This window comes from Triplophysa rosa, linkage group LG1, assembly GCF_024868665.1.
Source record: "Triplophysa rosa linkage group LG1, Trosa_1v2, whole genome shotgun sequence".
NCBI classification, from domain to species: Eukaryota; Metazoa; Chordata; class Actinopteri; order Cypriniformes; family Nemacheilidae; genus Triplophysa; species Triplophysa rosa.
In genome coordinates, this window is record NC_079890.1 from 29,712,081 (window position 1) to 29,737,474 (window position 25,394).

The window sequence follows — 25,394 nt, forward strand, 5'->3', positions numbered from 1 at the left end:
ATTTTAACATTGATTCATGGAATATCCACACACCACAACAGTGTAAACCATTATATTTTTATTCATTTTTATATATAAAGAAATACACAAAATACTTACAAACGACATGAACCCAAAGAGCACATGACTGAAACTGACAGAGAAAAGACTGATCGGAAAAACAAGGAAAATGTGTCCAAATGTGTGCTTACCAACACAATTTTCTTCAAACATCTCTTTTTCCTTGATTTTTTCTTCCTCTTTGACGGCTTAGACCCAGCTACATACATCAGCTTTCTTTTTTGTGTCATCTAAAGCTTTGCTTCTCTAAATGCTAATCTGAAAGGATGCCTTTCGCCACAGATACTCTTTGGAACCATTGCCATGGTTACGGTAGTGCGAATAACCAAAAGTCGAAATTGAAGCCGGTGGCAATAATAACCTGTAGCAGACCGATGTCTTGACTGGCTCTCTGTGGTGATGCAATATTTATTTTACACATTTCATCAAAGTTTGTAACAATTACACACAGCACATAATGTATAAAAAACAGAACTAAAAAAAATTGTGTTTGTGAATTTGGTCGAATTTGACCAGCTTGTATATATATATATTTCTGTAAAAAATAAGAACATTTTCATGACATTTGGGAAACGTCAAAAGCACAAGAGGAGAAACAAAATGTCCTCGGAGGCAGTGAATCTGTTCTCCTGTCTAAGGTCATGCTTCGTTATTACAACACCTTAACATTAGAAGCCTTAAATTTTGAAACGGTTTTAGAGCGCACCACGGAATTGTGTTCATGTAGGATACTAGAACTGGAAATGACCAGTACCGTCTGAACATTGTCATATCCAGAGTAGCCTAAAGCTATGCACACCTTGTTACCCGCAAAATCACTAAAAAACAAACAGATCACAGCCTTTCTGCACAACCGAAATCTCCCTGGTGTAAGCCAGAGTTGTGATATCACAGTCTTTTAATAAAGCAAATATTCTGCTTTACATTCATTGTCTGTCAGCCTTCTTGGCTTTATATTTATAGTTGCGTTCATCTACATAAATAAATACAACCAGTAAATTATAAATACAACCGTATAATTTACCGTGTATACAGATGATGTGATCAGTCGAGGATTTGAGTAACGTATCCCGCTGATGATTTGTGACTACAGTCTTAGTGTGTCATCTCTGTAAGAGAGGCACCGATTTTCTCCTCGGTCTGTGAGGTCACTTCCTGTTCTTCTATCATCATTTCTTGGTCATTTACTTGTGCTGGCATAATAGTCCATCCATTCTCAACCTCTTTTTTCTTGTATGATTCTTCTTCCTCAGCCTCACTCTTGTCCATGGCTGAGTCTGCTTGGATTTGCTTCTCAGCAGTGGCGCCCTCTTCGGTCACTTCCAAAACACTGCAAAACTCCATCTCATGGATCTCTACGTCAAAGGGAGCAGTAGAGGGGACCATAGGAGAGGACCTACAGCCCTCACAAGCCTGAGAAACATAATCATCATGTTAAAAAATGACCTTGCCGCTCAATATACAAATCACTCGTATCAAACAAGCACAATATTGAGGAATATTTAAATGCGACGTATGCTTAGCTAAGGGATTTATTGCAGGACTAGCAGTCAGTTTGGGAGATGTAAACTCACAGAGATGTTGATGGCACGAGGCAGGCGTCCAGTGCGAATCCATGGGTGAACCTGACTCAACTCGCTTTTCTGTTCTTCAGTGAAGCGAGGCTGTTGTTTCTGCATAGCTCTTAAGGCGGCACGGTCCTCTTTTAACACAGTGTCTCTGTCTCTGTTACACACAAAACATATTCACCAGGTCAATTTAGTACTACAGCAACAACTTCAATCACTGTGGGTGTGTAGTGCATGTTTACGGGATGTTACCAACAAATCAGCTTTCTTTTAATTACTTTTGTGATTAGCGACTTCTGTGTATGTCTATTGAATGACCAGTAATGGTGAGGTAGTGTAAACTGTACAGTGTTAACATTAACCTGATGGGCATCTGGTAGGTCATCATAGTCTTTTCATCCGTGTTGGCCATGAGGAGCCAGATAGGGTCCTGAAGGACACATTTGATGAACTGTGCCTCTCCATCGCCCCCTGCTGTCTGCTTGTGGGAATGGCTGTTCTCTGACGAGTCCACGCTGCCAAAATATTTACTTGTATGGCTGCTCTGACTGCTTCCTGTTAGGAAAAGAAACCCCACCAAAAGATTATTAATCTTTTTTAGACTACTGTAATTACTATTACTTTTAAATTACGTTATCCATTTGTATATAATGCTTTTTTGATATGTAAAGTTTCAAAAAAGCTTTAGAGAAAGGTTTCAAGTCCAACCCTCTTCCAACCAATTTATAACCATATGACAATAATATAGAGTTCTACAAAATGCTTAAAGTAGTGGTTATCAAACTGGGGGCCCCAAGATGGCTCCGGGGGAACATATTTTGTGGCATTTTATGAAATATAGAAATTTATCATGAATTGTATGAAAAATAAGACCACCAACCAAAATAATTGATGTTCCTGCATTGTATAACTGAATATGTTTTTGGTTTAGAAGTCTTTATTTGGGGGGCAGCAAAACAATGCACTATACACAAAGGGGGCCTTACAACAAAAAAGTTTGAGAACCACTGGCTTAAAGTCACCATGAAATCAAAAAGGAAAATTATTATAAATGATTTATCTGTGCACACCATTTTTTTTTCATTTGCACTTGTCAAAAACATTAAACTCCCTTACCCCTCTCAACAACAACAACTCTTCACCACATGACATAAGGGGTAGGACTATAATGACTGTCCAATGGCCAGGCATTTTTAGCCCTCCCCTCCACAACAGACTATAAACTGGCATTCAAATCTGCCTCCATTTTGTTAGCAACGGCCAATTTACAACAAACCAATCAAAATGGGAAGGGCAAAATAAAGCCCTGCCCTACATTTTTTTTTCCAATTTCAGAAGCCGTTGCACTCGGAAATATGTCATCGCAACTTCCGTTTCATGGTGACTTTAACACAAGTAATGTCTTTATTAAACAGACCTTATAATGCAGCTATTTATTGCATTATGGAGGAAATTATGTTTAGTTTTTTATTTATTACACTCACAAGTTAACATTATGTCAAGGTCTGAATGACATTCTTTCACATAACGTAATGCGGTTCACTAGATATTTTCATATTGACACTTTTAACTGTAAGTGAAGCAATAATTGTCACTTACTAATTCCACTTCCTGAAGAGCTGCAGCCATTGGATCCTGATCCAGTGGACCCTAAACCTGACCCAGAGGAGCCAGTGCCTAATGACCCAGAGCCCGAAGCAGCCGAACCCGTGCCCGAACGTGAATCCTCCTGCAGCAACAGATCCAGCAGGTCACTGGAGGTGGACATGGCATCTTGATTCGACTCGTTTGCTTCACCCTGAAAAAAAACAAAGGTTTTAAGAAATACTTGATAACCAGTGCTAATCTTTCAAAAACAATCAGAGGGCAATTTAAAGAAACAGTCCATTTGTCTTACATTCTCGTTCTCTTTTGAGTCCACGGTGGCAGCTCTCTGATTGGATGAGGCCTGTCCTCCTGCACCACCTCCCTGTCCCATCATTGGAGATGCGGCTGGTTGGCCTGAAGTCAGCACTGATGTCTCAAACTCCAGCTGAAGCAGATTTAAGGGGGAAGAACATCTGGACTGAAATAATGGTGACTCCGCTCCTTCCCTCTCAGGCCCCGCCTCCCTCTGGCTGTAAGATTGCGGGGTGCTGGAGCGAGAGTGGGCACGTGGGACTGGGTTTGGTACAGTTGCTGGTGCCGTATTAGCAGTTGGGAAAGGGAACGCTGAGTTTGTGCAGTAGAAGGGCTGAGGCATGCCCATATTGGGCTGTGGGAACATGTAGTTGGGCAGTACCAATGCCATCATAGGGTGGACCATGGGAGGAGCCATCTGCGAATTCTGAAGGGGGAAGCGTAGGCCCATCTGTACGTTGGGGTCTGAGGCAGGATGGGACAGAGGAGGGTAGATGGGATATAGTGGGAAGACGCTGGGTGGATAAGGGACTGAAGGAATGCTGGCTTGTGACCCCGAAGTAGGCCACGAAGAGGAGCTGGGTGCAGGACCCAAGGGCATGGAGGAGTTAGAGGGTCTGCCCAAAGCGGGAACCCCTGGGAGACCTCGTAGTGGGCCTGCTCGGCTTTGAGACACACTCTGCTCAGAAGATTCCTGATGCTTTAGCCTTTTTCCCCCCCGACCTCGCCTACGGCCGCTACTACCGCGGGCTGCTGGGTAGTCACGTGAACAACGCACACCTGAAACCAAGTAAGACATAAATTGAGAACATGAAAATAATTGGGTACGTACTGTGTTTGTGTTACAGATTTTCACATGAATGGTCTCACCTTTGGATAAGGGCGAGGGTGTCCGACGGACGGCCGAGGTCAGGTCAAACACTCTGAGCTTACTCAGATCTCTAAAGCGACACATGAAGTTCTGCTCCTCTTGCTGTGTGTGAGCAGATAACACCTCTTTTGTGAGTCCTAACTTTTCTCCTCCGCCACTACCTCCTCCTCCTAGACCTCCCCACCTCACTCCATCCATTGCAGATTGAGGAGCAGGGCTAGGGGGCAGAAAGGGCGTGGTTGTGGGAGGAGCAGCATTTGGTGTTGAAGGGGCTTCCTCCATTACAATATCTGTAAAAGGGCAACCAACAGGTGGAAATGAGATACACAGGAGAATCACAGAATTCCTTGTTAGAACTGGCATGGAAAAGTATTTCTAAAACCGCTGTCCCTTGTTTTGTGATCTGTCCCTGCTCTATTGCTATATTCCCTTTTCATTCACACACACACACACAAGCACACACACAGACACGCACAAACAATTATGCACCTGACTCAGGTGGCTTCTTATCCCCCACGTGGACTATAGTACTGATGAAGCTGCACTGCGAGGTGACAGAAGCAACACTCTCTGCCTTACTGTGAAGGGCCAGTGGGGGCAACAGAGCACTCTCCTCTACCAGAGACACAGATGGACCTGCAAGTTAGGGCATCTGTCAGTGCACATATTCAATGTTTATGACTTTTGAAGTTTTCACATGTAAAGGTACCACAGCGAAACATCACTTTTACATGTGACTCTGGACCACAAAACCAGTCAATTTAAATAAAAAATATGTAAAAATTGAGATTTTGAAAGCTGAACAAATACGTTTTCCATTGATGTATGGTTTGTTAGGATAGGACAGTATTTGGCTGAGATATAACTATTTGAATATCTGGAATCTGAGGGTACAAAAAAAATCAAAATCTTGAGAAAATCGCAGGCCGTTAATAAAAAGAAACAGGTTTGTTTTAACGCTCTCTATTGGCTTACCGCTGTAATGACGTTGTGGAGCGTAGATGAACCTGAAAAAAAATCTTTGTGGAACATGACCTTTACTTAATACCCTAATGATTTTTGGCATAAAAGAAAATTTGATACGGTTGGCTATTGCTACAAATATACCCGTGCGACTTGTGACTTGTTTTGTGGTCCAGAGTCACATATTATCTTTTGCAAATCATTATATCTGCGACACATTCTGATAGGAATCCTTAAAGGGATATTTCACTACTGAATCAAAATTTCCCATGTTTTACTCACCCTCAAGGCATCCTAAACGAATATGATTTTCTTCTGGAAGAACAATGCAGTCCCTGTTATAATCCCAAGTATCATTTTACTTTCAAGCGGTAGAATGGGAGTGGATGGTAGTTGACTTTTTGAAGGTCCAAAAAGTACNCATAAAAGAAAATTTGATACGGTTGGCTATTGCTACAAATATACCCGTGCGACTTGTGACTTGTTTTGTGGTCCAGAGTCACATATTATCTTTTGCAAATCATTATATCTGCGACACATTCTGATAGGAATCCTTAAAGGGATATTTCACTACTGAATCAAAATTTCCCATGTTTTACTCACCCTCAAGGCATCCTAAACGAATATGATTTTCTTCTGGAAGAACAATGCAGTCCCTGTTATAATCCCAAGTATCATTTTACTTTCAAGCGGTAGAATGGGAGTGGATGGTAGTTGACTTTTTGAAGGTCCAAAAAGTACATCCATCGATCAAAGAACGGCTCGACATGGCTCTGTGGTCTTAACAAAGGTCTTGTGATGCGAATCGATGCATTTGTGTAAGACAAATATCCATGTTGACAGCGCTATTAACGTTAATGTCTAGCTGCCGTTATCCCTCGGGCTGCGCGCGCACTGATGCTTGATTTCCAGCAAATGACAGCAACAAATGCTCCCGCATATAGGAGCAACATCCTATTGGCTCAAAACGAAAAATGCCGCGTTCGTCACCGGAATTTACGAAAGCAAGCATCAGTGCATGGGCAGCCCGAGGGATAACGGAAGCTAGATACTTGGGATTGGGATGATATTTGGGATAATAACAACGTCTGCATTGTTCTTCCAGAAGAAAATCATATTCGTTTAGGATGCTTTGAGGGTGAGTAAAACATGGGGAAATTTAGAATTTTGCCTGAAATATCGCTAAGTTCCTGTAGTTTGCATTAGAACAATGTGAAATAAAAATGTACTCTGTTTGCTGCCTTAATACACATTCACAGGTGCATGTTATCACAAAACTATAAAAAGATAACTTGTGTAGCGTTTCATACAAAGGCTTTACCTTTAACTATGCCTCTAAAATATTTACTTTCTGCATTTTCCCCTCTTTATTAGGGCTGCACTAAACTATACAAAAGGGGTCATGAACTGAGAATTCAAATTTTCCTAATACTATTAAAATATCCTGCAAGTTTCAGAACTTAAAACTTGTTGTTCCAAAAAGCTTTAATTGAAACCAAGCATTTTGGAAAACAGATCAAGGCATGGTAGAAAATAGCCTATTAATGACTAATTATTGTTATTTTTTTTAGGTAAAAACCTTTCTAACGCTAATAGTGGACCACAGAGAAAAATACAAAATACTAAAAGGCAGTTCATGACCCCTTTAAAGAAAAATGTGATAATGTGCTAAATAATGTGATAAGCAATATGCCACGATGTTAATGCTTAAAATGTGTAAAATCAAAATCATATTAAAAAATTACAAAACTGACATCCTTCACATTCTTTCTGGAAAAAGCAAGCATCACTTTTTCAGTTTCACCACTTTCTGCATTAACCTAAAACTTTGACTATACATCAAAATCATTCAATTATTTGCAATCTATTACAACATGCACATTTGCAAAATCTTAGTAATTTTTTTATATATCTTTCAGCCCTACTCTTTTGGTAATCTAGACTGTAGGTAAGATACAAATTGTTTTTGTAACATTGTTAGCATAACATTGTCTGCATTGTTACATTTCTGAAGCGTTGTCAAGTATACTGTTTTTATTTTAACCTTTTAACCAATGCACACATTTATACAACACACATTTAATATAGTAATGCATTTGTTATAGCAATTGAGTGTATCCACCTTTAGCATTGCCTGAACCGTCCTGCTGTTTGTCATCATCAGATGTGGAGGAGGCAGTGCAGGAGGAGGAGCCACACTTCCTCTTTACCGTGTTAGGGATGTTACAGCTCTCCAGATACCTGAGAAAACCAATCAAATGTTCAGGTTAAACACTGAATCTTTGACGTGCCTCTGGGTCACCTACAACCACAAGAACATATACAGTACATACAGACGTACATCCTCATGCTAGTTATCAAATCAGGAGCTGTTAAATTTCATTACATACCTAATTCCCAAAGATCCCTCGTTGTGATGAAAATATATAGTGCTTTACTGATATGTGTGTACAACCTTGGGTTCAACTAAACCTGGAAAGCTCATATCATTAGAAGGTTTATGTGTCCACGACTCCATGTACCATCAAAGCTCAACTGATATAATACTGCACTCAATTTCGAACAAATACGTCACCTCAATTCCACACATGACATAATATCGCTGTATTATGTAACAATGTAAATCTTGAGAATGAACGAATGGAGTCCATGTGTGCATTAAATATCAGAAGCATTCACCTCACAATGGTGTCCAGGCTGTTGATTTGCTGGTAGGAGAAAGTAGTGGGTGGCTCTTTCTGCACGAGGAGGGAGGGGCTGGAGATCTTTGAGGGTGGAGCAGCACCAGGACCAAGACTGCTGACTGGGTCTGCAAAAACACCTGTTTATCATCCACAGAGAAAAAAATGATCAAAAAGGATGTTGGTCGTGAACTATTATTCCTCTAAAATTTGCGCATGTGGAGTGTTTACTTGTGTGTTTGTGGAGTATTCACCTGTGATGGATAGCTTTTTAGGCGGAGGGCGACTGCGGGATTCAATAAACACTTGTTGTCCGCTCGTCTTCACCATGTGAACATCTTTGCAGATTTGCTGGAAGGTCATCTGTTTAAAATGTAGCAAGACAAGTATGCATGTTATACAAACCCGATTCCAAAAAAGTTGGGACACTGTACAAATTGTGAATAAAAACAGAATGCAATGATGTGGAAGTTTCAAATTTCAATATTTTATTCAGAATACAACATAGATGACATATCAAATGTTTAAACTGAGAGAATGTATCATTTTAAGGGAAAAATAAGTTGATTTTAAATTTCATGGCATCAACACATCTCAAAAAAGTTGGGACAAGGCCATGTTTACCACTGTGTGGCATCCCCTCTTCTTTTTATAACAGTCTGCAAAAGTCATGCAACCCCATACCATCAGAGATGCAGGCTTCTGAACTGAGCGCTGATAACAACTTGGGTTGTCCTTGTCCTCTTTAGTCCGGATGACATGGCGTCCCAGTTTTCCAAAAAGAACTTCATATTTTGATTCGTCTGACCACAGAACAGTTTTCCACTTTGCCACAGTCCGTTTTAAATGAGCCTTGGCCCAGAGAAAACGCCTGCGCTTCTGGATCATGTTTAGATATGGCTTCTTTTTTGACCTATAGAGTTTTAGCCGGCAACGGCGAATGGCACGGTGGATTGTGTTCACCGACAATGTTTTCTGGAAGTATTCCTGAGCCCATGTTGTGATTTCCATTACAGTAGCATTCCTGTATGTGATGCAGTGCCGTCTAAGGGCCCGAAGATCACGGGCATCCAGTATGGTTTTCCGGCCTTGACCCTTACGCACAGAGATTGTTCCAGATTCTCTGAATCTTTGGATGATATTATGCACTGTAGATGATGATAACTTCAAACTCTTTGCAATTTTTCTCTGAGAAACTCCTTTCTGATATTGCTCCACTATTTTTCGCCGCAGCATTGGGGGAATTGGTGATCCTCTGCCCATCTTGACTTCTGAGAGACACTGCCACTCTGAGAGGCTCTTTTTATACCCAATCATGTTGCCAATTGACCTAATAAGTTGCAAATTGGTCCTCCAGCTGTTCCTTATATGTACATTTAACTTTTCCGGCCTCTTATTGCTACCTGTCCCAACTTTTTTGGAATGTGTAGCTCTCATGAAATCCAAAATGAGCCAATATTTGGCATGACATTTCAAAATGTCTCACTTTCAACATTTGATATGTTATCTATATTCTATTGTGAATAAAATATAAGTTTATGAGATTCGTAAATTATTGCATTCCTTTTTTATTCACAATTTGTACAGTGTCCCAACTTTTTTGGAATCGGGTTTGTACATACAGTATTTCTATGAGTGTTCTTAGTCATTTCTCAAACACCTTACTAACTCACTAGTTAAAACTCTAGATCATAAAATAAATCATAGCAACAATCATACAGTATTTAGTTTTAGACAACATAAAATATATTTTTGTGGAAGTCATATGGCATTGGGCCCAGTCTTGAACTCGACGTTTCATTCATCTGAAGGAAATCATTCTTCTGCATCGTTTAAGCTCCATGACAGTTGGAGCAAATATCAGCTACTTTGATGCCTTTTCTACACTATACTCTAAGAATGAATATTGCCGAGACGCTTGGATTATAAAGAAAAAACACAATGGGTTTCTTGTATTAAAAAAGCACGTCTGCACATCTCTAAGCACTTACAGGTTTATGTGGCTTTGACAGGTCCTCCACCCCCGGTCCGCTGCTTTCTGAAGACGAGGCTGCACTGGGCTGGAGCTCATGGGATCCATTGCTGGCCAGGCTGCCATAGCCCTGAGAGCTGCCGCTGTGGACGGGCTGCACCAGGAGCCTGTGGATTTGCTCACTGAGCTGAGCGACGTCCGGGGACACGGCCCGCTCCTCCAGATCCCTCGGCTGTGTGAAGACATCCTCGTTCAGCAGAGACCTGAGGCATAACAGATGTTTTTGAGAAAGATGTATGTTTTTCTAATATGTTAATCGTGTTCGGGTTTGTTTGTATGATCTGTGTATCTGAATAAATACTGCCTGAAATTAAGGACATGTTTTGTTTGTTTGTTTACATGTGTTTATGCGTGTATTACACGAAAATGGGTGAGCAGTGATATAATAGCAGCACAAAGCGCCACGAGTCATGGGAAATCTGTGCATGTCTGTCCAGATGACAGAGCATGTGTTTGTTAATGTGAGTTTGACAGTCATGTGTTTATGCATGTGTTTTTGTGTTGACAGAATTTTTTAGCATTCTTTAATTAAAACATCCTTGCCACATTTTATAATAATTCTTAAGTAAACTATTCCTTTAATAGGATGGTTAAATTAACCATTAAGGTTCATGGCTAATAAGATTTTTTTACCTAAATCACCTGCCTACACCAAATATTCATTTTGGTTTCTGCTTGCATGAATGTGCTCTTACGTTCGGACTTTGTGGCGCCCGACTATGAAGGCCACTTTCCTGCTCCATGGGTTAATGAATGAGGACCAAGAGGTGTCTATGGTCAGATACTCTCCGTTACGGGCGCACATCCTCAAAGGAGAATGGTCGAACGGTTGCCCTGCAAACTGAAGAACTGAAAAACAAAGGGAATCCTGTAAATATATTGCATTAAAAACACTGTAATTAAAAAAGACTTGGGACAAAAGATTGAGATAGGATGAGGGAACCGACTCACTCTTTTTATGGATGGCCACCATAACAGGTCTGTCATCTGGATGGATGCTGAGCAGGACTGGAGTTCCCACCAGGTCTTGAGGCAGGTATCCTAACAGAGGAACTGCCCGCTCATCCACCTCTTGAAAAACACAGCTCGGAGTGTGACTAGTAGTGAATATCCTCTTATCCAGAGGAATGCGAGGGGCTGGGGGACGGAAGATAACCATGTTAAAAAGGACAGTGTGAAGAAGAGAGAAACAAAATGTGCTTTATAGACACAAAGGCAACATGTACCCTCATATCCTGAATGCACTCTCTCTGCGATGAGCAGACAGCAAGGTTGGGGGTAGGCCGCGTCGGAGTCTCGTAGCGTAAGCAGGTAGGGTGTCAGTCTAAACGGGTAGTACCTCATTTCGCCACTGGAGGAAGTATCTCCACTGATGCGACAAAACATGGACTTCTCCTGGGTGCAGTCCACTGGTGGAGAGGCTGCAGTTAAACAAAAAGAGAGAATTTAGTTTTCCTGTCTAAGCCTTCATTTGTACTGCACGGCCAAGTAACATATCTTACAAGACATGAAATGCTTATCATCCAAATACAAATCATACCTAAATGCTTTGTTATATCAAAAAGCATCCTCATTTAACAAATACATTACTGGAAGTCAGTCTGAATGAACAAAATGTCTACTTGCCAATGCATTCCACATACATATGTATGCATTGACGGTAAACTGAGTAACTGAGGACACGGAACCACATTTGCGCTCCACTGAAAGTAATGTGCTTTGCGAACAGGGGGTACACCACACACAAACACACCAGATCCGATGCAGGAGGCCCATGGAGGTAATCTGCAGGGTGCGGTGCTGCTGTAGAAGGTGCTCACATCCTGAGGGGCCAGAAGCTCAGAAAACAACACCCCGTGTAGATTCTCCGGCTTACTGCGCAGAAGAGATGAACCCTGCAGTGAGATGTACACCACCTTCCCTGACAGGAACGACACTGCCATAGAGAACGTGTCCTGTGTAGGCGAGAGACAGAGAGGAAGTGATGACTTCTGACATTTGTGACTGAACTATATATAAACAAAATGGGTCAAATGTTTTCTAAACAAGTACTTTAGATCAAGGTTGTACTGGGTTTCTCTATCAGTAGGATGCCATGATTTCCAGTTTGAGAGATGTGCGCATTACTGTCCACTACGTTGTCATTGTTTTGCTTTGCTTTTATTTATGCCTTGGTCTCTATCTGAACATCTTAGCTCACGTTGACTGCAGTACAATATCAAAAGTATGGCCACCAAACCTCAAGTACATGTCATATTTAGATGAGCTTGCACCTTACTTTGGAAAAGGTTATATCCTAAAATCACTTAATGTTATCATTTTCACCCTTCAAATTGTTTCCGGTAAAAACAGTGGTCTCAATCCTGCATTTTTTTATTTCATTGTTGTGTGGTGTGTGTGCTTCTTTTTGTATTTTTTCCATTCATTTTGCACTTTTCCGAAGGCGTACTGAGCTATTTACACCTGATTATTAAAGTTCTTGAGTTGGCTTTAAGAGTGCCGTTTCTGTACTGTGTTTTTCCCATTGAAACAAAAGGCTGAGGTTGTTTTTGCTAGTCAGAAGGTGGTTTAAAGGGGAGGGACATTGTTAAAATAAAGAAGTGCAATAAAGTATAAAAATGTTACTGTCAACATACTGTATTTTTGAGTGTATACTCCGAGGTGATATTGTCCAGTTCTTCAAGGGTAAAGGTTGAGAGATCCAGACTGCAGCCATGACATTCCTCAACATTCCACTGGTGATAATACTCCTGATTGGCTACAAAAACATCAGTGAAGATCGTTGTATTTTTATGTTCCACAGAACAAAAAATCAGCACTAACCTACAAATAAAACCTACATAAACCAGCACGGTTCGGTCTCTCACCTTTGACTTGTTTGACACAGTTGAGGGCGTATTTGAGGGCGTTGAGGGTGCTGGAACGACCCTTCATCTTTCTCTCGGGTGGCATACGGATTTTTAGCTCATGCAGGGCTCTCATCAGCTCTTTCTGACTTTGGACGCGAAAAGACTGGTTGCTGCTGCAGCCGCTCGTAGATGGCGGGTCCTGTTCAGAGCTGGCACTCAACAGGCTGTATGCCAGAGAGCTGCTAGGTGGAGAGGGGCTCTGGGAGTTTGAGCTAAATAACAGGAATAGGATGATGTCAATTTAAACATTTACCCAGCAATAAATAAACATTTCTTTTTCTTGCACCTTCCTCACATTCTGTGGCCCATTATCTCAGGGCAAAACCTCACATACTCATTCATCATTCGCTCTTACATTCTCTTTCTGTCCTTTTTACTGATGTATTGCATCTCCTACCTCTTGTTGCTCTCCGTAGTCTCCAGACACATGGCTGAATCCTTTCCGTTCTGACTGGAGGAACTCTGATAACTTCTGTTTGATTGTCTCCCTCTGGATCCGTTCCCTCTCTCCATACCTCCTTCGCTATCCCTCTCCCCAGAGTCATTTCCACTCGACAGCGCATCCGTATCGTCAGAATGAATCCCTCTGTGGTCACCCGTGGATCCCTTGGAATCCAACGCCCCACCCGGAGATGATCCTGTCCCGCTACTCGCTGGATTTGAGGACGGAGAGCCGCCACTCATGCTGCAGGATCCACTTAAAAGTCCTGCCCCTCTCTCGACCCCTCCCGTTATGCTGTTGGTATCATTGCCGGGGGCGGAGTCTGAGTTGTCATCACTCATAATAATACAGTAAAACTATGTGCTTGCCTAGGTGATGAGGATCACCAAACAATAGATTGATCACAGTCGAAAAAAGTTCACTATGTTGGACTGCTTGAACTACAATGGGAAATCATTTTATTGCAATTATTCATCACTGATTTATTCCAAAAAGATTGCGTGTCTGACCGTATTGTTACTGTGTCTTGGTTTCTCCTCGGCAAATGCTTCCTTTCCAGTAAACGCTTCAATATTTGAAATACATTGCGACTGCACAGAAAACCACACAGGACTGGTTGTTATGAAACAGACTTGGCTTCTGCTATGGAGCCAGATGGAGGATGACAGAGCGTTGGAGAAAGTGTAAAAGAGAAATTAAGCTTCTGCCCACTCCTCTTCTGTAACACCCTCTATCTCCTCTCAGTGTACACCTGGAACATAAATAAGCAAAAAGAAAGGTGAGCAGCAGTCCAAACCACACTGCTGGTAATTCAACTTAAATGGGTCCCATAAAGGCTAATGGATAACATTGTTTGATGTCCCTGTACAGCCTGTTCTTTTTCGAAAGGAAGTGCTACTTAATTCAGATTTTTTTTGTTTTCTGACCCCATAAACTGCTACCAGCAATTTTAACATCTTATGAAATCGTCTTAAAAATGTGGTCAACACAAATCAAAGACACAGAAGGGTGCTTCACATGTCACTTCAGTAGTGTCCAATTTGGAACGTTTAATATCGGAGGCTTTTTCTGGTCGCCTTTGTAACCAAGACTACATTCTGTATCCACATGTCCACTCTCCTCATCTCCACCTTTAGTAACTGCCAGCTGACTCTTAGTTTTGTGTTTACTAATCGCAGGAAGCAATATCAAACACACAGATACATCAGTGGTGTCTTGTTTTTATTGACTTGGAAAAAGTTCAAAAAGTTTATTTATCTTTTGTTACCTGTAGGGCTGTCACAATTATTAAATATTTGTTTCATCGCGATTATTTGACATAATTGCAATTATTTCAGATAACTGCAATGGGCTAGTTGCACAAGATGGCGCCGGTGAGCTTTTCTGATGGCAGAGTCCGCAGACTAATTTCTGGTCGTATAACACTATCGAGTTGTTTTGGCTTAACAAAGTGCTCAGCAATTTAAAGAGGATCTGTCATATCGGTTATAAATTACTTTCTTCTTTTAATCTAAAAGACACCCAAATCCTCCTTTTCCCATACAGTGTTATACGACCGGAAACTACTCTGGCGTCCCAAAAGCTAACCGGCGCCATCTTGTGCAACTAGCGAATTATTGTAAATACATTGAAAATTGAGTGGTCTGCAGCATTCTACATCAACCGTCCTTGATCTGCACTCGAGGTTACGTTCGAATGACTTTTCTTCATCATTTGAGTTGTATCAGATTTGTATTTTTTGTTTTGAGTTTTTTTAAAGTGATTCCAGATTTGCTGCATCTATACAGCAAGAAGACATCATCCTCATATCTCATTTTTTTTCTATTCTATTAAGACAGTCTTTTCCATTAAGGTCACTCTATAGGGAATGTTACTAGTTATTTCCAGAATTTTCACATTTCTTTATGTATCTAGTTCATTCATTGAATAAATTAATTGTAACTAGTTATAATTGTCAAAGCCTTTAAACAGACAATTACTCACCATAATCGCAATTATTTATCAGACAATTAATCATCAGCCAAATTTCATAATTGTGATAGCCCTAGTTGTCTGTCTACGTAAATTCATTTTTTTTTGTCTCGAGTAAGACGCTGAACGTATATCTGGCTCAAATCCACTTTTTACACATCTTTACACAACTGATACAATCAAATTAAAATCTGTTATAGTATTTCGAAAAAAGAGTACATTTCTTAATGGTTCAAATCATCTTTGGCGGAACACCATAATTAAAAAGTCAAGTCAGTGCTCAAATTGAATCATGTCTTATGGGGTGTTCCCATAATTAATAATAATTACTCTCCATTCAGTTCTCTGCAACAGAATCAAATGTAACCTTTTTTACCATTGCCCAAACTACGTAAAGTTCCAGAAAACTATTCTAATTAAGGATGCATGATAAATCATCGAAAAAAATATCCTTATCGGTGCATCCCTAATTATAATTATAAATGCCAAGCAGATGTCAAATAATGAACTTTGTTTATTTAAGGAATTCAAAACCCCAAAACGGAATGGATAAATACAGTCCAAAGAGAGAGAGATTAAAATTGACCTAAAAAGGAGCATGAAACTTTATATTTTCGAGTCCAAATGGGGATTTATTAGTATATATTTTTGCCCAAGTTAACTATATGAGAAAGGTGCAAAATAAACAATATGACAATGACATTTTTAAAGAGACATTACAAGTCACCCAAATAAGATATGTTTCCTACCAATGCAACACAAATGTTTGGGTATCATACACGTTAATTAAAATAATGTCTTTCACTGATATTTGATTTTCCTTTTGAGCCATTCAGACTACTACTATTTTTCTATTTTAATAAAATTGTATAATTTGCCTGATGAAGTGTTTCCTTTTAAACATAACAGCATACATCAAGCTTTTCTTTAGTAAATACAAATGCCAATTTAACAATATGTATGTAACTTGATGGTCCCTGTGAAAGACGAGCACAGAAAAGGGGAAACAAACTAGTTACATTACTAGTTACACAGCTAGTTAGTAATTACATCGTTTCCCTCTTATCCCACGTCACTAGACTTTAAGCATGCAAAATTTGTTAGGACGGTGCAGGTCAGAGTTGACCAAACTCAAACTTTGCTATGCAGCGTAATGTGGAATATCTTCGAATGGGCTTGCGTTTCCGGTCTGACACATTTGCATGTGTATAAATGGAAGTCAATGGAACGAAAAGTCTAGTGTGACCACGAATTTGAAAGCAAAGTTCGTAGGCCATTCGAATTGTATTATCGCATAGTGTCGATTGTAAATCGGCCTTTACAACGGAGAACTGATCTGAGGTGCTACAGTACTGCTGAATACTTTCAACATGTTTTTCACGTTTAGTGTATTCTCCAAAACTAAAAAAATAAGCATTTTATTTACGTCTTATCTTTGACAAATCTAAAACGGAACACTTTCCCTATATAGAGCTTGTTAATCGACGTCAAGCTGCGTTGAATGTTGCGCCATCTTGGGAGGATCGCTGCTAGTGCGTTCAATGCTGTGTAGGGAGTCAGTCAGCTTCACATTCTCTATAGGTCTGTTATTTTAGTACTATTTTTTTCTTAGCGTGTAAAATCTACATTATTTTTTAGTGCAGTTTACTTCTTAAATTGTAACTTAGCCAATTTAAAATAATATTAAAGTGTTTGTCACATTAACATGTTTCACCTGTAATACAGTCTGCAAAATAAAATACACTACAGACGCAATGTAGCACAGCACTGAAAAAAGTCAAATAAGTGAATTTTGTGACATTGGTTCACACTAACACTGTCTTAGTCAATATGCATACTTCGTTAAAATCATATCTCTGCATTGTTTTTATACATTTCTGTTGTATTTTCGCCAAAGGTAAATAACCGAGCAAAATAACAGACCAACATCTATATGAAAAGACTGGGAATAACAGGTTTACGACAACACTTAAAGTCCCCGTGAACCGGAAGTTGTGATCGTTTTACTTCCCTAACATTTTCGAGTGAAAAGGAATTTCAAAGCAGAAAATAAGTGGGCGTGGCTTGCGTTTTCCCTGCGAATTGATGAAACTGGCAGCAGACTGACAGTTGAAGGGGAGGAGTAAACGGATGCTCCGTCCAAGCCATCTAATTTAGGTCATTTGAGATGGATCGTCATTTCAGGTCAGAAATGCATTTTCAGATTTTAACTGTTTTAGCAGTGCAGTGTTGGCATGCTCACCGGGAGACTGCATTTATTTATTCATTTATTTATTAGATATTATTTATTAGAATGATCTTGCTTGGTCTATAAACACCATGCACTGTGCTGTGTTTTACCTTTCTGTGTTTTTCTTATTTGCTCCTGTAAAGCTGCTTTGGAACAATGCACATTGTGAAAAGCGCTATATAAATAAAATTGAATTGAATTGACTGAAGATTATGAGGGTACATGAATTTTAAAAAGAAAATGACCCACATTGATAAGCCATTTACTATAAACGCTGCAATATATCATGAAAAAATAAGAATTGTCATTTTTAATTTCACTGGGACTTTAAATTAAGTACGTGATTTTTCTTGCCCATCTTACGATTTGCCATAGCATACTGTACACAACACTTCAATCACCGTGACAATTCTTTACAACACTTAAAATAAAACCATTTACACAAAAGATGTCATACCTTTAAAGAATCATAATCTGCATCTCAATCTTAAAGAATCTGAAGAATAGAATTTACTAAAGTAAATCACAGAGTTCTGAGTGGATTTAGTGGAATATATCTAAAAACAAAGATAGCATTTGATTCGGAGTACACCTGTTTTTAAAGGAACTGCAGTGACGCGACGCGCAGAAAACGCCGCCTCATCATGTCGGCTTGTCAATGCACTAAATTAAATCATCAGCATCTGGACAAATCTAGTAACATACGCAGCAAAAAAATAAAAACAAACTTGCTCAATAAGGCTGATTATTACATACGACAAACAGCACAACCACGAATACAGGCTTACACGCATTTTCTGAACGAAAACATTTTTATTATAAGACATGCACGATCAGACTTAAGAGAATGGTTGTTTACGGAGTGAATGTGCACCACACGAGGCGTTACCTTACAAAACGCAACCAGCTCACTAAAGCTACATAGTCCACGTAAATATATGCAGTAAACATAACTCTTCACGGACACGGACTGAAAACGATAGGAGCATGTTAATTTATAAATGACTCGATCGAGAAGACTACGCATCTAAATGATCTGTTAACCTCCAGATTAACGTTAGTAAAGTTACTGGGCTTAATTTACCTCTTAAATCCCAATGCTCCTCTTTCTCTAAAACGAAAGGACCAATTCCTTAGTTTTCAATATGTCCGAACAGAATATCAACGTATTCCTGGTGTTGTTAAATTGTCCGAATCTGAAACCGACGTACTGCGTCTATAGAACACTGACACACTGGCTGCTATTGTGCCCTACAGATTTGTTCCCCCCATGCCTCCAGACACAAACACACACGAGTACACGTGCTTCACGACCAGTGTACGGAGCTCTTGTATTCAAGAATTCTATTGGCTGTCCGCGCAGTGGAACGCGAATCCAATTGGTTTACCCCGCCCATTCAGGACAAAGGGTTTGCTGATTGGCTGGTCCTTAGAGCGCCCAGACACGTTGATCTGCTGTCACGTTGCAGCGCGCCTGTTGTTGCAATAAGGGAACGAGAGTGTGTTGTTGTGAGAAGAACAGCTTATAATGCGAGTGAAGATTCACAAAACAGCCACAAATGTAACCACATTTCCAGGTTTGGACGTTGGGTAACCAAATACGGAGGAAGTATTAAGCAAACGAAAACCCTCATGAGACAATTAGGGTGCACGAGTCGGTGATAAAAGCCACAAACAAAAAGAAGAGTTGATTTCAGATGCCTCGTGACATCTTACATTTTCTTCTTAATTGAGCATTGTTTCAGGCTCCTATGTTTATGTCAAATTATGAAAAGAACATATTCATTGCTGTTAGAGAGAAATCACTGAACCGAAATGTACAAGTCTAATAAAATGCTCATTTTAGAAGAATATTTCAGACAGACTTTTGCATCTGAACTCTTCGGTTTTATAATACATTTACATTCGTAGAAATCGTGGCGTCTATACCGTGTTTTAACGTTATACACAACTCTACTGAAACTTCAATGTAGTGAATGGGCCATGCCCATGCACGGTTACACGTGCCTCAGAGGCAGGCTGCTGGTGACGTCAGCTGTGTCCGCAACACCCTCAACAGTCACGCGGCTGTCGGTGTGGCCCGCTGCTGCTGTATGGACGAGTTTATCATCGTCGTCAGAGAGACGCGCGTGATAAATGGACTGACCTCCATTCACCAGATTGGTAAACTGGGCCGAATGCTTGTCACTCTCTAGTGAGTTTAATTGTTGTACTGAAGATACATAATTGATAAATTGTAATGGAATTTATTTTGTAGTAGGCTATAATTACTTAATGTGGAACTTAACAATTATGAAGTCTAATTGCTCCATATTATTGGCAAGATAGAGGCTAGATGTCACACTTTCTCCACTCAATAGTTTTTTATATTTCGTTTGTATGTTGTTTGTAACTGTTGAGAGTAATCTGTACGTGTACAAACGGCAAATAAAGTTCTAAAGTATAAATACTGCATAATAAAAACTAATTTTGTCTTGTGAACTTTGTATGGCTTAACCTTGTTTAGCTGGGTTTGTCTTGTTTTACTCTTCCTGCCAAGTGACTATTTGTGCAAATCACGAACGTGCTTCCAGTAAGCAAATTTCAATGCAATTTGAAGTTCTTACATCAGCAACATCTGCTGGACACAATAATTTCTGCATTTGCTCACACATCAGTCTGACATTTATTTTTACGTGAGAAATATTCCAACCACATTTTCCTAAAGTATCTCGATACTCGTAGCCAAGTTTAAATTTATGAGACTACTGTATATAACATTTATAACCCTAATTAACCTATATGAAATTCTATAGTATCAACTAAATACTACAATTCAGAAGCCTCTTTGTATGACTAACATAATAAAGCAACATTAACCTTTACAGGTCTCATAAGGTTGCCTGGTGGTCACGTTTCTCCTGGTTTTCTCTGCTCTATTTTGTGATCTGCTGGTTCCCTGAGCAGCAGCTTTTTGGCAAGGTCTGGCCTCCCTGAGAGCGTTAGACAGTGCGCCAGGGTGGGACATTTTGGGGAGGAGGAGGGGAGGCCCCGCCTCCACGCTGTCAGGATGTGAAAGACTTGTTGTGAGAGGTTGTGAGGTGCACGGAGGCGGGCAATCTGGACAGCTGAGCGTCGGAGACGGAGGGACACAACAAGAAGCGCTGCATCGTCCTCGGTTAGCTCATCACAAAGCCACGATAAGAGCTCATCTGAGAGAGAATCTGTAAGAAAATGACTGTTTAATTTGTGTGCGTGTCCACTGATGCACAGAACACCCCTCAACCCCAGCAAATGAATGGAGAATTACAGAAGAAAGGTTTACATTGGTGTCTGTAGTTCATTTTCATACATGATGTCACCATTTGTCGGAAGGGTGCAACAGATGCAATGTGTGGTATACCAGTGTCTGAGTGTAATGGCAAAACGTGTATTGAGTTCCACATACCTGGTTGACTGTGCTGCATAACTCTTGCACTCACAGGTCGACAGACTGTTCTTGCACCCTAGGTAACAAAACAAGCAAACTGTGATTCACTAACCACAAAAAAATGCAATGATAAAGAATAAGGCCTTTTTAACTCCCCAAGCCGTTGGGTGAACCTTGTGACTTGTTAAATCTTTAGTTTACCTTGGGCAGAGTGAGTGGCAATCGACACACAATATGTTCTAGAGGAAAGTCTTTGGGCAGAGCTGATGTGTCACCATTCCAGACCAGATGGCCTTTAGTGATCCTGAACAAACTGGCTGCACCTTTGTAGTGAGGAGAGCTGTAGTTGCCAAACGGGTCCACTTCTTTCAATCTCAAATAAAGACGGTTTCTTCTTTGGTTGTGGAATGTGATTATGTGAGAATCTGTCCCTTGGTTATCTATATGCACACATATGCAAAGTATAGACAGATAATAGATAAAACATCGTGTAAACATTTCTAAAGCAATCTGTTAATCAATGTCAGCAGCCGTGCTATGTACCATTGCAGGTTATGTTCCCGCTAAACCTGAGAAGCAGCTGTTCTCCCTCCCTCATGAAGATTTCGGATGACGTCTCTGGAGGCCCACAGTAAGCCAGGGCCTGGAGTTCAGAAGACTCCCAGCTGAGATCTCTGCTCGGCAGGGTGACCACAACAACACTGCTGGGGTCCAGAGGATCACGATGGACTAGAATAGTGACTGAGAAAATCCTTACAGCTTCTTCCAGTTCTTCAACTAAGGAGGCCAGTAAGGAAGATTTCACAGAGGATTGAAGCCGAAGGACAATTAACCTAAAATATGTTTGAAAGTTGTTTTGAATATTAAAACAGCGAAATTTTAATTCTATTATTTATTTGACTACCAAAATTTTCTCACTCAGTACCTGTTATGATTCTCGGTAACTTCAAAAGACACCAGGCCGTTCTGTAGGTTCCTCACATTCACTTTATCAAGAACCTGCCAATGGTTCTCTATCTGGCCCAGTACAGCCAGTTGCTCTTTACGGTCTTTCGGAGACTTAACTAAAGCACCATCAACCCTGTTCCAGAGAAAAAGACTCATTTAAAATCTTTTTGCATCCACTGGATTTGTGGCCACTGATACAAACGTTCAGAAAGGAAATCATGTAACCCCCATAATGCTTGTATCATTACCTAAATCGCTGATGTGAGAGAGTGCCTGATGCTAAAGCACATCGGTCAGTTTCTTCTTCAGCTTTCTTCTTGTCAGAGTTAGGAGGACAGGGCAAGATAAGTGTGAAAGGCCGCCGGAGTTTAAGGGCTGATGGTTGGCTTAGGTAGAGCAATGGAGATGAGGTGAGCACAGCATGGTAGGAATCGTTTTTGGATTTAATAGAAGACAAAACAGCAGCGTCCACTGGCTGAACCTAATGAGATGAAAAGTGAGACTTGCATTTCTTGCATTTAAAAGCACTGCAGTACATTATACCATTTCAACACGTCTGTTAATAATAATATTGTGTAAAATGTTTTTATTTACTTAACTTAATAATTCTATTTATCAGTTTCTTAGTTGTTTTAATATGATTGTAAACATTGTTATTGTTTGCATTATGACTTTTTTTCCCAGGACATTTAGGCACCCTTTTCTCATTTTTCATGCAAAAAAAGTTGTACTTGTTTTGCTATTGTATGCAGTTTAAAATAAAAATGTAGAAAAATAAACATTGTACTTTAATGAACAAAAACCATTTGAATATAGGCCTACCGTGACTTGAGCAATGACTGGTACGGTGAAGCATCCAGTTAAATAGTCAAGGCATATCCTGGAGTCCATACTGAGTTTAAGAGACAGTCCTGATTTAGGGACTGTAAAAGTCTCCATTCTCAAACGGGACAGAACTGCAAACACCCCAAGTGAGTATACACGCACTACTGCATATGAACCCTGTGGGCATACACAAAGTCATCACACTTGAAAAAATAAGCTTATTATACGAGACAATTATATGTTACAAAAATTTAACTCTAAGCTCTAAATTTAACTTTTAAGCAATAACAGCAGGAAAATGCGAAAAAATATCATTAAATTTCATTACAGACCCTTTGTCCACCATAGACACCTTCAGTAGATGTAGGGGTGACGTAGCTAACTCTTTGCTCCAGATCCACTACTTTCACTGTGATCTCCCTGTAGTTTCCACGGTAACTTGCTTGGAATGGTAAAGCTACGATGAGTGGGGAGAAGGGACATTCGTTGTGGTTGGTGATTTCTATGCGGATAACACTGCTGACCAGTTCCTCTGATCCTGACACCATGAGAGAACTCAAGCCATCGACCACTTTACAAGTCATGACTTCTGCAACCTCTGGCGGAGCGGTTATATACACTTTGGGAGATTCTGAGGAAATGTCTCCTGATTGGTCTTTAAGTCTGTCACCAGAAACACAATTTTTAGGAACTCAAATAAACATTTAAACCTTTAAAAATGTTTTTAATAATTTTAATAATATACTATAGATAAATAATATAAACGTACCCAACAGTGACCACGTCATGCTGCTTTGATTTCTCATTATCTCTTCCTCTTTCACGGTCAGACGGCTTAGTCTCAAACAACAAGTTATCACCAGTTTTCTCAGAGGCTGACATCACTTCCATTGTTTCTTTCGTAAACACAGCATCATGGTTAATTTCATCTGATTCAGATAGAAGCCCTGTGGGCTCTGTTGTATCCAGTGGTCCATTCTCTTCACCTACGGTCTGCTATCTGAAACTCTCTCCACTCACTTCAGGAAGAAACGCAATACCAGCATCAAGCCTCCTGCTCATTACACAAAGCTGGTTTACAATGATGTGGACATCTTCCAGTGCATTAAGAATGACATCAGTCACATGATCTTGGGACAAATGGGATCCATAGGAATCATCTAAATACAGTAAACACACAATATCAAGCTGTGTTGAACTTTCTTTAACTTTTAGATGCTCTACAAATACTTGCAATGCTTTGCAAATGTACAGTACTGTAGTACATTGTTTATTTCACAGTGAACAGTTTGGAAACTCCTAAACATAAAAAAAACTTACCCATAGTTGTTGGCTCATGAGATTCTCTGCATGGGAGCGTGCTGCATGCCAAATTCGAGCTCATTCTACGCTCTGTAAGAGTGTTTGCTGTAGCGCAAAGTACCTTTCTCAGCACGCACATTCTGTCTGTGTGAAGCACACAAAACTTCCTGAGAAAATGGAAAAGCCTTGCAGGAATCCCAGCTGAATCTCTATGCCCATTAGAGATCCGGTCAGTTCCTTTTTCTTCTGCTTTTTCTTGTTGTAAAACTTCTCCGAGCTCCTGGGCTGTTACTTGTAAAAGGTTTAACAGATCATTCTCTTGGGAGAATGTTAGTTGGGTGGTCACATCTACCATGCTTTATAAAAACGAGAGCTTTGAATCACATATGAGGATTTGATTTTTACAGGAAATATATTACTAGACAGTAGTTGTTCATCTCCGTTCAGTCTCCGTCCAGTAGTGGTGACGTTTTAAGCGAAGCTGTTGTCTTTATACAAACCCATCAGTTTTTAACACCCCAGGCCTGTAAAGTAAGGTAGTCATGGCAAATAGAAGGCGTGTCTTGACACAAAAGCATCCCTTAGAGATGGAGGACCCTAAAGAAGAGTAATGTGCACAGCTCTGAATGGTTTCTGATTCTCTGAATGAAGTCCCTTATGAAAATTAACCATGGTTTTACTACAGTTAAAACAACAACAACAACAAAAACATAGTAAAAAATCATGGTTACCACAAAATAACCATGGTTTTGCCAATACTGATTAATACACCAAAAAACCACGGTTACTACTTTTTTCAGAAATTGACTTCCAACTTTAAAATTGTAGATAGACTTGCATTCACAAACACCATGTATTCCTAAATGCATTGTGAATATTATCTTTGTATTAAAATATATACATGATAACATGTATACATTGCACCAGCATTATTTTGCATGATAGCTATCATTTTTATATTCAACATGCCTGTATGGCATGCACATATATGTCAAATACACTGTATACACATTCACAGACATTAAACATGTAGATAAATGTATATTGTCATTATTTCCCTCAACATTAATGTTTTTTGTGTAGTTGCACATCAAATTTGAGTCTAACAAAATAAAATTGTGTTATGTGTGATCGTTCATTTTGATGTTAGCAAACCACTGAAACTAAAATCACTATGTTGGGATTTAGCACCACCACGTGGTCAGACGACTGTATTTATTACACATTAAACTGTAGTAAACGAATGATGGCTGAATGAATGATTGCATTCCTGTGGGATTTCTA

The 25,394-nt window shown here is 39.9% G+C and overlaps 2 protein-coding genes across 6 annotated transcripts; both read right to left on the minus strand.

The window, feature by feature from the left end:
- Nucleotides 1–38: 38 nt before the first annotated feature.
- per1b (period circadian clock 1b) lies at nt 39–18,917 on the minus strand. 5 transcript variants are annotated; one of them, XM_057355115.1, is made up of 21 exons: nt 18,711–18,916; nt 18,219–18,319; nt 18,084–18,122; nt 13,381–14,176; nt 12,942–13,195; nt 12,711–12,832; nt 11,828–12,029; nt 11,301–11,495; nt 11,026–11,211; nt 10,770–10,923; nt 10,034–10,277; nt 8,297–8,405; nt 8,041–8,182; nt 7,484–7,602; nt 4,888–5,034; nt 4,398–4,688; nt 3,526–4,307; nt 3,228–3,426; nt 1,991–2,183; nt 1,635–1,785; nt 39–1,473 (listed from the first exon to the last, which is right to left on the minus strand). In XM_057355115.1, exons 4-21 carry the CDS (start codon nt 13,764–13,766, stop codon nt 1,156–1,158), a joined length of 4,194 nt encoding a protein of 1,397 aa, XP_057211098.1. In that variant the 5' UTR covers nt 13,767–14,176; nt 18,084–18,122; nt 18,219–18,319; nt 18,711–18,916; the 3' UTR covers nt 39–1,155. The 5 variants fall into 5 exon arrangements, with proteins under 5 accessions (XP_057211098.1, XP_057211891.1, XP_057212729.1 ...); XM_057355908.1 differs by lacking the exon at nt 18,084–18,122; XM_057356746.1 differs by lacking the exons at nt 18,084–18,122; nt 18,219–18,319 and having other exon boundaries at nt 8,041–8,170; nt 18,711–18,917.
- A 624-nt stretch (nt 18,918–19,541) lies between these two features.
- Nucleotides 19,542–24,238, minus strand: dthd1 (death domain containing 1). The gene is made up of 10 exons (XM_057340611.1): nt 24,129–24,238; nt 23,578–23,968; nt 23,141–23,471; nt 22,806–22,985; nt 22,232–22,464; nt 21,961–22,116; nt 21,579–21,868; nt 21,237–21,475; nt 21,054–21,111; nt 19,542–20,829 (listed from the first exon to the last, which is right to left on the minus strand). The coding sequence occupies exons 2-10, from the start codon at nt 23,697–23,699 to the stop codon at nt 20,516–20,518; spliced, it is 1,923 nt and encodes a 640-aa protein (XP_057196594.1). The 5' UTR covers nt 23,700–23,968; nt 24,129–24,238; the 3' UTR covers nt 19,542–20,515.
- Between the last annotated feature and the right edge of the window lie 1,156 nt (nt 24,239–25,394).